Source organism: Phacochoerus africanus, chromosome 4 (assembly GCF_016906955.1).
Source record: "Phacochoerus africanus isolate WHEZ1 chromosome 4, ROS_Pafr_v1, whole genome shotgun sequence".
Classification (NCBI taxonomy): Eukaryota; Metazoa; Chordata; class Mammalia; order Artiodactyla; family Suidae; genus Phacochoerus; species Phacochoerus africanus.
Window position 1 is genome coordinate 43,803,558 of NC_062547.1, and position 15,708 is coordinate 43,819,265.

At 39.2% G+C, this 15,708-nt stretch overlaps 1 protein-coding gene across 1 annotated transcript in view; it reads right to left on the reverse strand.

Moving 5' to 3' along the window:
- C4H11orf58 (chromosome 4 C11orf58 homolog) overlaps window positions 1-15,708 on the reverse strand; it is a 40,336-nt gene continuing 24,628 nt past the window's right edge. Inside the window, exons 3-5 of the mRNA XM_047776208.1 lie at window positions 3,035-3,095; window positions 1,219-1,328; window positions 1-540 (exon numbers count right to left, since the gene is read on the reverse strand). Coding sequence (XP_047632164.1) covers window positions 313-540; window positions 1,219-1,328; window positions 3,035-3,095 — 399 coding nt within the window. The 3' untranslated portion in view covers window positions 1-312. The remainder of the gene's footprint in view (window positions 541-1,218; window positions 1,329-3,034; window positions 3,096-15,708) is intronic.

The following is a 15,708-nucleotide window of genomic DNA, read 5'->3' on the forward strand; positions in this document are numbered from 1 at the left end:
TGTCTCCACCATAACTATATTTGAAGGGGTAAAAAGGTGATGATGTTAGAGGTTTGATGATGCTAATATGAAAGGAAACTGAGTACTGTATTTATTTCTTATTTTATACAACTCTTACTCTTTACAAAAAATGGTTATAGTCATGCCCATAAAAGTGTAACCCATGGCATCTGAAAGCAAACACTCTTTGTAATTATTTAAAAGGGCCTTTTTAAAAATTATAATACAAAGGTCTGTGCTCTATAAGCAGTCCTCCACTGTGCATTATAACAATAAGGCTTACTTTTAATACAAAGACTAAGTGTTTGGGAGTTATGAGCCACTGGATTTAACAAACATCATTTTATAGTTGCTTTTTGCATCCTTTTTGTTTTTGGGATCCTCCACTTCATCAGGGTGCTCAGTAGTTTGGAGTTCTTCAGCAGATTCTTCTTTCTCTGATTCAGAATCACTTTCAGAGTCATCTGGACTTTCAGGATCAGGGGAATCATCATCATCATCATCTCCAGCCACGTCACCTTCTCCATCGTGATCTTCTACCTAAAAACATCATTCAACAGGTTATTAACAAATTATTTAGTACAAAAACTGGGTAATTTTTGTCTCGGTCTTAAAACAGCCCACTCCCTCAGCATGAAATTCAGTTGAAGCCTGGCTTAGGATCAGAGTGTGCCAAGGGAAGGACTAAGGACTCAGGCATCTCTGTGTGTTTCATGCCCTGGGACTTCAGTGAGATTTTGTTTCAAGGGCTCTGAAGACCTGTCTGACCCCCCCCCCCCCCCAAGTTGGAAAACAACATATCTTCCTAAAGGAAACAATGCTTTTTTTACGTAAATAAGGCAAGTTAACTACCGATCCATATATGTGGCAAACAGTTATCAATGTTGCACAATTAAATCACTTTGGAGTTATTAACTAGTAGTTATAATATGAAAAGAGAAAAACTTAGGAAACAACTGAGAAAACTCTCCTAAACCAGTATTTACATGAAATAATTCATCTAACTTGTATGCTGTTCAAGCCTATTTAAGATGTACTCTAATGATTATCTAAGCAGAATTTACATTAAGCTAGTAACAGAAAACATAATGAAAAAGTTTAGGTAACTACATAGAGAAAGCTTTCTACATAGGATTCTTGATTGATAGAGTAACGTAACAGAAATAAATGATTAAATTAGAAATTATCTTCCCATTTAATGAAAATGTTAATTACTACCTCACTGAAGCCAAGTCCACAATGCCGTCGATATCTTCCTGATAATTTACTGTCCATACTTTGCTGATATTGAGATTCCAGTTCTTCATTAATTTTCTTGTCTTCTTCCCCTGCATGTCCAGTGTACTTTGGTTATGTTTCAGTCACAATTAATAAAAATATTTGATTACACAAAAAACCGATGATATAGATGCTATTATATTCAGGGCTGATTTCTGTGTGACTAATTTTACAGTGAATTTTGTGGATGGGTTCATATACCATAGGTAGTTACCTAACAAATGAAATAATTGGAGGATGTATTTATGATTCCTTCTTCAGTAACCAACCCCCTAAAATACAAAAGTTGTTTATCAAAGATGAAAAACATATTTCTCCATGTAATAACTCAAACTACATATAAGAATCTCAGAACTACCAGAAGTTTAGATATTATAAATATTAATTACTAAAAAATTTGGGCATCTTCTGTTTCAGCTTATTTGTAGTCTAACAATTCTCCTCAAAGTTTCCTTGTAGTCACAAACAAAAAAACCTCCAACAAATAAAAGATTCTGTCTTTGAACAGAAATAATGAAAAGGCATTGCAATTCTGTTCAGAGAATGGCTAAATAAAATGACCTTGTAATGACTCTTCTTCATGCCTTTCTCTGCATCATCAGTTTACTGAACCAACATAAACTTATCTGTTATTTGATCATGCAACACTCGATATATTCACATATTTTTAACACATATTAAATCACAAAGCAGAATACTAAACAACCATCTATAAACTTACCACCCAAGAACTAGAACTTTATCGATACCACTGAAGCTTTCTGTACATGACATTTTCACTTGTAGATACAAGAATTTCATATTTTAAAAGGATAAATGCAGCAGTTAAACATATTTCCATTCTGTTAAAGCTCAGGGACTCTTGTCTTTTGTAGCAATGTAAATCAATTTGAAATAATGTTCAACACCAGAAAAATAAGACCCATTAATTTCTACAATGTGCTACATATTCTAGGTGAATATAAGTTATGACCTGTTATTAATATCCAAGATTAAGGTCAATTTTACATAAGAGAAAACTGTACTTTCCAGCAGACAATTCAAATCCAAATTCTAATTCACTTCCAGTTTTTAAGTTTTTCCCCGAAAATTAAAAGAAAAATTAAGCTTTGCAATGAGTTTACACTCTTCAAAGATTTCAGAGCAAAACTTAGTGAACAAACTAAAAACCAATATAATATGCCAACTATAACACTGCATATTAAATAACTTCTAAAATATATACAAACTTTCTGGTTATTACAGTTGGAACAATGAGGCATAAAACCTCACAATTAAAATACTAAATGTTGTGAACCAGTAAAAATGAAGACAGAAATAGGTCAGTTTTTTGGTTAGAGTATCATGTTGGTGTATATACCTTCAAATATCTTATGAATGTATACACCACATGTTACATGACACATGTTAACATGTTTACATATGCTATGTATCTAATATTTCAATCATTGGAATTAATCAACAAGTATACAGAGAAGTTAGAATATCCCAAAACATGTGCAAATAGTTCTTTTTTTTCTTTTTTGGCTGCCCCTCAGCATATGGAGTTCTCAGGCCAGGGATCAGATCTGAGCCACAGTCTCGATCTATGCTGCAGTTACAGCAAGGCCAGATCTTTTAGCTCACTGTGTCAGGCTGGGATCAAACCTGCATCTTAGCACCACAGACCCTGCTGTGACACAGCAGGAACTCCTATACAAATATTTCATATTCCAAATTAAACACTCCCAAATTTGATTATATTTTACTTTCTTACCTGTTCGGAAGTGAGATGTTGATTTGTGATCTCCTATGACAAGACGACCAGTATGTTCTTTCTATAAGAAGGCAGAAAATGTATTGGAATTTGATATCACTAATTAAACATAATTATTAATGGGCAATTACACTATGTGCCCAACAACATTCCAGGCTTTTGGGATAGAGTGAAGAAAAAGAACCAAGACAGTTCCTGTTGTGGCACAGCGGAAACAAATCCGACTGGGAACCATGAAGTTGCAGGTTCAATCCCTGCCCTCGCTCAGTGGGTTGAGGATCCGGCGTTGTCATGAGCTGTGGTGTAAGTCGCAGGTGTGGCTCAGATCTGGCATTGTTGTGACTCTGGCATAGGTTGGCATCTGTAGCTCCGATCTGACCCTTACCCTGGGAACCTCCATGTGCCGCAAAAGTGGCCCCCCAAAAAAAGACAAAAGAAAAAAAGAACCCAATTAAGATCCCTATTTTTTTTTTTTCTTTCCAGCCACACCCACGGCATGCAGAGGTTCCCAGACCAGGGATCAGACCTGAGCCACAGCAGTGACAACACCAAATCCTTAACCACTAGGCCACCAGGGAACTCTCCACATTCTCTTTCTGATGCCTCGGCATATATCATGGAGAGAAGAAAGCAAATGAAATTATTTAGCTGTATAAGAATGAAATAATCAACTTAAAATGAAAAAATTGACAAATTTAAAATATAAAAATGAAGATAATACTATTTAACATATCACAATCAAATAGGTCATTACTTTTTGACAACAAGCACCCACATTCAAACAACTGAAAAGCACAGAATTTAAAATATAGGTTTATAAAACAAAAATAAATCTGATTCAAAGTTATCAACCAATCAAGTTACATAATTCCTTTAAATTTATCAGTTTCAATACAGTCTTTGTGATTCATATTTAGTTTCATAAGGTAAAAAATAGTTTGAAGAGAATGGTCAATATGGCAGAAACACCCTAAACTTACCTCCTCCTCACAGGCAAACCAAAATCACAACTACGGATGAAAAAGACTGGAACCTACCAGAATAGGCTTTCTATAACTAAAGACTAAGAGGAATCACGATTCAAATATAATAATCAAATCCCACACTCCCCAGGAGCAAGACTCCTGAGCCCTATGTCAGGCTCCCCAGCCTGGGGGTCCAGCACCAGGAAGATGAACTCCTAGGGTACTTGACTTTGAAGGCCAGTGTGGTTAAATGCAGGAGCCCAACAGGACTAGGGAGAGAGAGAGAGACTACACAAAATCTCACATGCACCAGGACCCAGAGCAAAAGCAGTAATTTGATAGGCGCCTGAGTCGGACCTATTTATTGCCTCCTGGAGAGGTGGTGTTGGGGGTATGGAGGCACTGGGGACAAAGATACTGGTGGCAGAGGTATTGGAACATTCAGCTAAGTGAACCCTGTTGCTACTGGTATCTGACATCTTGGCTCATTAGTGCCAAAACCTGTCCCACCCAACAGGCTGTAGGCCAAACAGCTAACTGGGTGTGGATACATCCCCATGCACCAGCAGACAGGCTGCCTAAAGACTTTCTAAGTAAACAGCCACCTCTAGACATGGCCTTGCCTACCAGAGGGTAGGACCCAGCTCCACCCACTAGTGAGCAGGTACTGCCCCCTGCCACCAGGAACACTGCACCAAGTCTCTAGACCAGCCTCACCCACCAAGGGGCAGACACCTGATGCAAGAAGACTACGATATGTTGACCATAAACCAAGTCCACCCACAGCAGGCCAGACTCCACCCTGGGACCAGCTGGGCCCTGCTCCTTCCCTGGACAGGCCAATACAATCTTTGGGACACCATAGATCCCATACCCAACTGTGTCAATAAGTGCCCTGCCTCCACCTCTAAACAATCTTATGAGAGCACTGAGATCCCAGGGCCCTGCAGCCACATTCCAGAATCGGGTCTGCCCGCCAAAACTCTGGCATTAACCACAGATGGCTTCATCTGCCAGTGTGTGGGCAACAGCACAAGTTGTTTCTGGGACCCTGACTCTGCCCACCAGTGAGCTAGCACTAGCCCCATGGCCCACTAGGGCACTGTAAATAGCCACCTTATTGGACCAGGCCCTGCTAAACAGCAGCATCTGTGTAAAGCAGGCCCTGGCAACCAACCAGACTAAGGGCCAACCAAGCCTACTACACCACCCATGCAGTCAACGTGCCATAACAGAAGGACCCACACAGACCTCTTAGAGGGAAATCCTAAAGCATATAGCTTGGGTGGCAAGAAGGCAGTGCATTGCTGGGATGCACTGAACGACTCCTAAAGAGGGCCGCTTCTCCAAGGTTGAGAAATAATACTAAACTACCACACACATAAAAATACAAAGTTGGGAGCAGAGGAATATGTTCCAAACAAAGGAACAAGATAAAAGCCCCAGAAGAAGGACTACCTTAAGTTGGAGATAGGCAATCTACCTGAGAAAGTACAGGGTAATGACTGTAATGATGATCAAAGTACTTGAGAAGTATGGATGCACAGGGCAAGAAGTTAGTTTTCAACAAAGAGTCAGAAAATATAAAGAACACCCAGAGATCAAGAATACAATAACTGAAAAGAAAAATACATTGGTGGGAATCAAGAGTAGACTAAATGATTCAGAAGACTGGACCAGTGTAATGGAAAGCACCAATACTGAACAGAAAAAAAAAAATGAAAAGAAATGAGGACAGTTTAAGAAATCTCTAGGAAACATCAACCACCACACTAATATTTGCATTAGAAAAAGGAGAGAGAGAAAGGGCCTGAGAAAATATTTGAAGAGATATAGCTAAAGACTTCCTTAACCTAGAAAAGGAAACAGTCATCCAAGTCCACAAAGTGAAGAGAGTCTCATAAAGGATTAAACCTAAGAGAAACACACGGTAACTAAAATGACAAAAATTAAAAGAAGCAATGTAAGAGCAATAAATAACACACAAGGGGACCCTCATAAGGCTATCACCTGATTATCCAGCAAAAAACTTGCAAGCCAGAAGGGAGTGGCATGATATACTTAAAGTCAGGGGAAGGAAAAATCCATACCCAAAAATATTCTACTCACAGCAAGACTCCCGTTCAGATTTGATAGAGAAATCAAAAGCCTTACAGACAAGCAAAAGCTAAAAGAATTCACCACCACCAAACTAGATTTACAACAAATGCTAACGAAACTTCTTTATGTATAAAAGAAAAGGCCATAACTAGAAACAAGAAAGTTATGAAATGATACAGCTTACTGGTAAACAAACAGTAATGGTAGTAATTCACTCACGCACAAAGCTAGTAAGGAGGTTAAAAGACAAAAGTAGTAAAATCATCTCTATCCACCTTAAGCAGTTAAGGGATATGCAAAAAAATGAGATGTAAAATATGATATCACAAACAATAATTGTGAGGAAAGAAGAGTACAAATGCAGGATTTTAAAAATGCATTTGAAATTAAGAAATTAGCAACCTAAAAACAATCACATATATATAGAGACCGCTATACAAAAGCTTCATAATAACCATTAGCCAAAAAAAATCTATGATACACAATTAAGAAAAAGGAATCCAAATACAACACTAAAAATGTTTGTCAAATCATAGAAGGAAACAAAGGAAAAAAAGACAAAAACAAATCCAAAACAACAAAATGGCAATAAGAATATACAAATAAAGAAGAGGGATTAAGATAGCAGAGTAGTAAGACGTGCTGCTCACCTTCTTCCACAAACACATCAAAAAGCCCCATCAACATGCAGAACGATTCACACAGAACATCCACTTATTGCTGACAGAACACCTGCGACAGAAGCCTCACTATCAAAGTACACACAAAAGGAGGGGCACAGCTCTGCCTCTATGAGCTCTGGGAGCAAGCAAGCCCTGGTGGCTGCCAACATAGAGGTGGGCCTAAAATCTGACCAGTGTTTAGTTAGAAGCCTTGTGATTTTGGCACTTGTGTAAGCTCAGTACCTGTGGGACAGCTGAGCCAGATCACTGGTGCTTTCATAGCTGGGAAATGGGTCCAGAGTTAGCAGCTGTGGGCTTTGCAGAGGAAGAACCAGTGTTTGCAATGATTCCATAGGTAGGAGTAGGTCCAGGTGCATGAATACAGACATTCCTGGTGCCTGACTTTGGCAGATCTGCACTCACTGCTTTGCGAACACAGTGCCTGAGGGACATCTAAGGCTGACTGCCTGGATTCCCATGGCTGCGTGGGGGTGTGGAGCTAGTATGCCAACAACAGAATACTTTGTGAACACTCACAACAGGTGACAGCTAATACCAGAGTGTACTTCCCAGTGGACAGCTCCAGTGGAGGGAATACTCAATGGCTCCTCTTCTAGCAGAAGCAGTCCAGTCCTATCTCACACCGCAGCTCAGAAATGGATCTGCAGGCTTCTACTCAACAATTAGGGAGGAGACCCTGCCCCTGATAGGAATGTGATAGCCACAGGGCAAAGAGGAGGCCTGTTCAACATCTTGGGCAGGCTAAGGTCACCACAATGCCAATCACACCCCCTATCAAGGGGCTAAGCAGCCAGCACACACTGAGGAAAGACATGGTAGGCATCCGTACTAAAAACAACCACTGCACAAAAAAATATCAGACTCATGCAGATTACACGGGACACTTCCACATAAAAACGGTTCTTCAAGACCACTGTAAATAACTGTTTCTCCTAAATTCATGCTATCAGAGAGATATACGTAAAATGATATACCACTCACAAACAAAACAAGAGAAATTTCCCTAAAAGAACCAACAATGAAGCAGAGATCCCAAGTTCAAGAAGGAGGTAATAAGAATACTGAAGGAATTAACAAAATTATCAATGGAAATGCAGATCACTGTAACAAAAAACTAAAAACTATGAAGAGCCAATTAAATTAGAAAACTCATTTGCCACAATAAAGGCCAGGGTAAAGGCAATAAATATGAAACTAAATAATGCAGAAGAACAAATAAGTGATATGGAAGACAGAATAATGGAAATCACCCAATCAGAACAGCAGACAGAAAAAATGAATGAAAGCAATAAATAAGACCTATGGGATAACATTAAAACAAATCAATCTACATATAATAGGGATCACAGAACAAGAAGAAAGCAAAAAGGGGATTGAAAAAGTATTTGAAGAAAATATGGCTGAAAATTTCCCAAACTACAAGAACAGATAATCCAAGTAGAAGCACAGGGAGTCCTAAACAACATGAACCCAAACAGACTTATATTGTGACATGTTATAATTAAAATGGCAAAAGTTAAAGATTAAGAAAGGGTTCTAAAGGCAGTCAGAAAAAAAAAGAGTTACTTAGAAGGGACTATCAGATGGGCTGATAAGGCTATCAGATGATTTATCTACAGAAATGTAGCAGGCCAGAGGGAGTGGCAAGATATTCAAAGTCCTGAAAGGAAAAAACTTGCAATCTAGGATACTCTACTTGGCAAGATTGTCATTTATACTAGAAGAGAGAAAAAATTTCTCAGACAAGGAAAAACTAGTGGAATCCAGCAATACTATACCTATCTTAGAAGAAATATTGAAAGGCTTTCTCTAAATAGAAAAGCAACAAGCATCTATAGGAAAAGAGAAAATCAAAAATGGAAAATAAACCACTTATATAAAATCAACTGGAAACAAGGTTTAAAATGCCACTACATACTTATCTACCAACAATCACCTTAAATGTCAGTGGAAATAAATACTCCAGTCAAAAGAAACGCAAAAGTGGCAGACTGGAAAAGAGACAAGAGACTGAGTTCCCGTTGTGGCTCAGTGGTTAATGAATCTTACTAGTACCCCTGAGGACACGGGTTTGATCCCTGGCCTTGCTCAGTGGGTTGAGGATCCGATGTTGCCGTGAGCTGTGGTGTAAGTCACAGACACAGCTCGGATCTGGTGTTGCAGTGGCTGTGGTGTAGGCCAGTAGCTACAGCTCCGATTTGACCCCTAGCCTGGGAACTTACATATGCTGTGGGTGTGGCCCTAAAAAGAGAAAAAGGGGGGGAAAAAAAAAGGACAAAAAAGATAAGAGACTACAATATGATGCCTACAACAGACCAACTTTAGAATAAAGGACACGTACATTGAAAGTGAGGGGACAGAAAGAGATTATTTCATGCAAACAGAAATGATAAGAAAGCAGGGGTAGCAATACTCATATTGGACAAAATAAGCTTTAAGACAAAGGCTATAAAGGGAGATGGAATTAAGACGGCAGAATAGAAGGACTGGAGCTCACTTTCTCTCATAAAAACAACATAATTACAACCAGATGCTAAACAACCTTCAACCAAATGGACCTGAAACTATTCCAAAAGACAAAGAGGAGGCCACATTAAGAATGTAGGAGGGGAAATTATGTGATATAAGCAACCCCATAGCCACCAGGTAAGCAGCCCACAGACTGGAAGGTAACTGTATCACAGAGACTCACCTACAGCAAAGAGAGTTCTGAGCCCTACTTCAGGTCCCCATGCCTAGGGATCTGGCATTGGAAGAAAGAGCCCCTGAAACATCTGGCATTGAAGGCCAGTAGGGCTTGTGCACAGGAGCTCCATGGGAATGGAAGAAACAGAGACTCTATTCTTGAAAGGTGCACACAGGCTTTCATGTGCACTGGGTCCCAGGGCAAAGTAAAGACTCCATAGGAATCTGGGTTGGACCTGCCTCCAGTTCTTGGAGGATCTCCTAGGAAAACGGGTTGACTGTGGCTCGTTGTGGGGGAAGGACATTGGAGGCAAAGGTCTTGGGAATATTCATCAGCGTGTTTTCCACTAGATGTGGTCTTTTTGGGAAAACATGGCCCTACCCACCAGCACTGAGAAGCCACAGGCCAAACAATAATCCAGGTGGGATCACAGCCCCACCCATCAGTAAAGAGGCTGCCTAAAGACTCCCCAGGCACACAGTTGCCTCTAATCTCACCCAGAGACAAAGCCCCACCCAACAGAGGGCAGGCACCAGTACCTCCTCCATCAGGAAGCCTACAGCAAGCCCCGATACCAACTTCATCCATGAGTAAGAGTGGCTACAACTCTACTGTCTGCAAAAGGACACCACACCAAAAACCTATAAAAATGATAAGGGAGCAAGAAAATCCCCCAGAAAAACAGCCAAGTGATCTGCGATTACCAGCCTCTAGGAAAAAGACTATAGACTGATGATATGAAGATGATGCAAGACACTGGAAATAAACTAGAGGCAAAGACTGATAATTTACAGCAAACATTGAGAAAATAAATACAAAACTTAAGCAAGCAGAGACGCAAAATACAATAGCTGAAATGAAAAATTCATTAGAAGCAACCAACAGCAGAATACAGGAGGCAAAAGAATGAATAAGCGAGGTGGAGGGCAGACTAGTGGCCATCACTAATGCAGAAGAGAAAAGAGAAAAAAAAACTGAAGAGCAACGAAGACAGCCTAAGACAACTCTGGGACAACGTTAAACACACCAACATCCATATTACAGTGGTGCCAGAAGGAGAAGAGAGACAGAAAGGCACAGAAAAAATATTCAAAGAGATAATACCCAAGAAATTTCCTAACATGGTAAAGGAATCACTCACTCAAATCCAGGAAGCACAACAAGTACCATATAAAATAAACCCTAGGGAGGAATACGAGACACATGTTAATCAAACTGAAGAAAAGTAAAGACAAAGAGAAAATACTGAAAGCAGCTAGGGAAAAGAAACAAATAATATACAAGGGAACCCCAATAAGGTTATTGGCAGATTTTTCAGCAGAAACTCTGAAGGCCAGAAGGGAGTGGCACAATACACTTAAAGTGATGAAAGGAAAAAAACCCCAACCAAGATTACTTTATCCAATGAGGCTGTCATTCAGATTTGAAGGAGAAATCAAAAGCTTTACAGATAGGCAGAAGCTAAGAGAATTCAGCAACACTAAACCAGCTTTACAACAAATAATAAAAGAACTTCTCTAGGTTGGAAAGGAAAAGGTGCAACTAGAAACAAAAGTACTACAAATGACAAGGATCACCAGTAAAGGTATATATATAGTAAAGATAGGAAATCATCCATGTACAAATATGCTACCAAAATCAGAAATTGTGAGAAGAGAAGGGCACAGATGTAGGACACTGAAAATGCATTTGAAATTAAGAGACCAACAACTTATAACAATCTTGTGTGTGCGTGTATACACACATACACTCCTATAAAAAAACTTCAGGGAAACTGCGAGTTAAAAATCTACAATAGATTCACACACGAAAAAGAAAAATCAACTTAAATATAACAATAACCATCAAACCCCAAGAAGAGAGAAAAAGGGAAGAAAAAAAGAGCAACAAAACGCAATCTAAAAGTGAATAAAATGGCAGTAAGAACATACATACCCATAATTACCTTAAATGTAAATGGACTAAATGCTCCAATCAAAAGACAAAGATTTGCTGAATGGATACAAAAACAAGACCCATATATAATGCTGTCTTCAAGAGACCCACTTCAACTTCTAGGGACACACAAACTGAAAGTAAGTGGATGGACGAAAATATTCCATGCAAAAGGGAATCAAAAGAAAGCTGGAGTTGTAATACTCATAACAGACAAAACAGACCCTAAAATAAATAATATTATGTGAGAGACAAAATGGACATTACATAATGATCAAAGGATCAATCCAAGAAGAGGATATAACAATTGTAAATATATATGCACCCAACATAGGATCACCTCAATATATAACGCAGCTGCTAATGACCTTAAAAGGAGAAATTAGCAATAACACAATAGCAGGGGACCTTAACACCCCACCTATAGCAATGGATGGATCATCCAAAGAAAAATCAACAAGGAAACACAGGCCCTAAATGAAGCATTAGACCAGATGGACTTGATATTTATAAGACATTCCGTCCAAAAGCAGCAGAATACACATTCTTCTCAAGTGCACATGGAACATTCTCTAAGACCAATCACATCCTGGGCGACAAATCCAACCTTGTTAACTTTAAGAAAATTGAAATCACACCAAGCATCTTTTCTGACCACAATGTTATACGACTGGAAATCAACAAGAAAAAAAATGCACAAAACACGAACACATGGAGACTAAACAACATGCTACTAAACAACCAATGGATCACTGAAGAAATCAAAGAGGAAATTTAAAAATACCTAGAAGCAAATGACAACAAACATACAACATTCCAAAACCTATGGGATACAGCAAAAGTAGCTCCAAGAGGGAAGATTACAGCAATATATGCCTACCTCAGGAAACAAGAAAAAGCTCAAATAAACAATCTAACTTTACATCTAAAACAGCTAGAGAGAAAAGAACAGTCAAGACCTAGAGTTAGCAGAAGGAAAGAAACCATAAAGATCGGAGCAGAAATCAATGAAATAGAAACAAAGAAAAGCATAGAAAAGATCTATGAAACTAAAGGCCTGTTCTTTGAAAAGATCGACAAAATTGATAAACCCTTAGACAGACTAGCAAGAAAAAAAAGAGAGGACTCAATAATATTAGAAATGAAAAGGAAGTTATAATGGACATCACAGAAATACAAAGGATCATAAGGGACTACTACATGCAACCTTATGCCAATAAAACAGAAAACCTAGAAGAAATGGACAAATTCTTAGAAAAGTACAATCTTCCAAGACTAAATCAAGATGAAATAGAAAAGATGAATGGACCAATCACAAGTACTGAAATTGAAACTGGGATTAAAAAACTTCCAACAAACAAAAGAACAGGACCAGATGGCTTCACAGGTGAATTCTATCAAACATTTAGAGATGAGCTAACACCTCTCCTTCCTATCCTTGTGAAACTATTCCAAAAAAAAAAAAAAAATCACAGAGAAAGGGATACTCCCAAATTCATTCTATGAGGCCACCATCACCCTGATTACAAAATCAGACAAAGATACCACAAAAAAAGAAAACTACAGGCCAATTTCACTGATGAACATCGATGCAAAAATCCTCAACAAAATACTAGCAAACTGCATCCAACAATACATTAAAAAGATTGTACATCATGGTCTAGTGGGATTTATCCCAGGGATGCAAGGATTCTTCAATATCTGCAAATCAATCAGTGTGATACACCACATTAACAAGCTGAAGAATAGAAACGATATGATCCTCTCAATAGATGTGGAAAAAGCCTTTGACAAAATCCAACACCCGTTTCTGATAAAAACCCTTCAGAAAGTGGGCATAGCGGGAACCTACCTCAACATAATAAAGGCCATATATGACAAACCCAAGGCGAACATCATTCTCAATGGTGAAAAGCTGAAAGAATTCCCGCTGAGATCAGGAACAAGACAAGGATGTCTGTCTTGTCACTACTATTCAACATAGTTTTGGAAGTCCTAGCCATGGCAATCAGAGAAGAAAATGAAATAAAAGGGATCAAAATTGGAAAGGAAGAAGTAAAGCTATCACTATTTGTAGATGACATGATACAATACCTAGAAAATCCTAAAGACTCTACCAGAAAACTATTAGAGCTCATCAATGAATTTGGCAAAGTCACAGGATACAAAATTAATACACAGAAATCGACAGCATTTCTATACACTAACAATGAAAGACCAGAAAGAGAAATTAGGGAAGCAATCCCATTTACCATCACATCTAAAAGAATCAAATACCTAGGAGTAAACCTACCTAAAGAGACAAAAGACCTATACTCTGAAAACTATAAGATGCTGATGAAAGAAATCAAAGATGACACAATGAGATGGAAAAACATACCATGCTCTTGGATTGGAAGAATCAATATTATCAAAATGACTGTACTACCTAAGGCAATACACAGATTCAATGAAATCCCTATCAAATTGCCAAGGACGTTTTCCACAGAACTTGAATGAAATATGTAGGGTTTGTTTGGAAGCACAAAAGACCCAGAAGAGCCAAAGACATACTGAAAAAGAAAAATGGAGTTGGAGGAATCAGGCTCCCGGACTTCAGACTATACTACAAAGCAACAATCATCAAAACCATATGGTACTGGCACAAAGAGAAACACAAATCAGTGGGAAAGGACAGAAAGCCCAGAATTAAACCCACACACCTACTGCCAACTAATCTATGACAAGGGAGGCAAGAATATACAATGGAGAGATGACAGCTTGTTCAGTAAGTGGTGCTGGGAAAACTGGACAGCCACATGGAAAAGAATAAAATTAGAACGCTCCCTAACACCATACACAAAAATAAACTCAAAATGGATTAAAGACCTAGATATAAGACCAGACACTATAAAACTCTTAGAGGAAAACATAGGACAAACACTCTCTGACATAAACAACAGCAACATCTTCTCAGATCCACCTTAGAGTATTGACAGTAAAAACAAAAATAAACAATGGGACTTAGTCAAACTTAAAAGTTTCTGCACAGCAAAGGAAACCCTAAACAAAATGAAAAGACAATCCACAGAATGGGAGAAAATCTTTGCAAATGAATCAACTGACAAGGGATTAATCTCCAAAATTTATAAACACCTTCTGCAGCTCCATACCAAAAAAACAACCCCATCAAAAAATGGGCAGAAGATCTAAACAGACAGTTCTCCAAAGACGACATACAGATGGCCAAAAAAACACATGAAAAGATGTTCAACATCACTGATTACTAGAGAAATTCAAATCAAAACCACTATGAGGTACCACCTTATACCAGCCAGAATGGCCATCATCAAAAAGTCTACAAACGGTAAGTGCTCGAGAGGGTGTGGAGAAAAAGGAACCCTATGACACTGTTGGTGGGATTGTAAACTGGTGCAACACTCTGGAAAACATTATGGAGATTCCTCAGAAAACTAAAAACAGAACTACCATTTGATCCAGCAATCCCACTCCTGGGCATCTATCCAGAGAAAACCATGACTTGCAAAGACACATGTATTCCAATGTTCATTGCAACACTATTTTCAATAGCCAAGACATGGAAACAACCTAAATGTCCATCGACAGAGGAGTGGATCAAGAAGAGGTAGTATTGGAGTTCCCGTCGTGGCGCAGTGGTTAACGAATCCGACTAGGAACCATGAGGTTGCAGGTTCGGTCCCTGGCCTTGCTCAGTGGGTTAACAATCCGGCGTTGCCGTGAGCTGTGGTGTAGGTTGCAGACATGGCTCGGATCCTGCGTTGCTGTGGCTCTGGCGTAGGCCGGCAGCTACAGCTCCGATTAGACCCCTAGCCTGGGAACCTCCATATGCTGCGGGAGCGGCCCAAGAAATAGCAAAAAAAAAAGACAAAAAAAAAAGAGGTAGTATATATACACAATGGAGTATTACTCAGCCATTAAATGGAACGAAATACCGGCATTTTTAGCAACATGGATGGACCTAGAAATTATCATGCTAAGTGAAGTCAGCCATACAATGAGACACCAACATCAAATGCTTTCACTGACATGTGGAATCTGAAAAAAGGACAGACTGGGAATTTCCGCCGTGGCTTGGTGGTTAACGAATCCAGCTAGGAACAATGAGGTTGCGGGTTTGATCCCTGGCCTTAGTGGGTTAAGAATCCAGTGGTGCCGTGAGCTGTGGTGTAGGTTGCAGATGCGGCTCGGATCCCATGTTGCTGTGGCTCTGGCGTAGGCTGGCGGCTACAGCTTCAATTCGATCCCTAGCCTGGGAACCTCCATATGCCACGGGAGTGGCCCAAG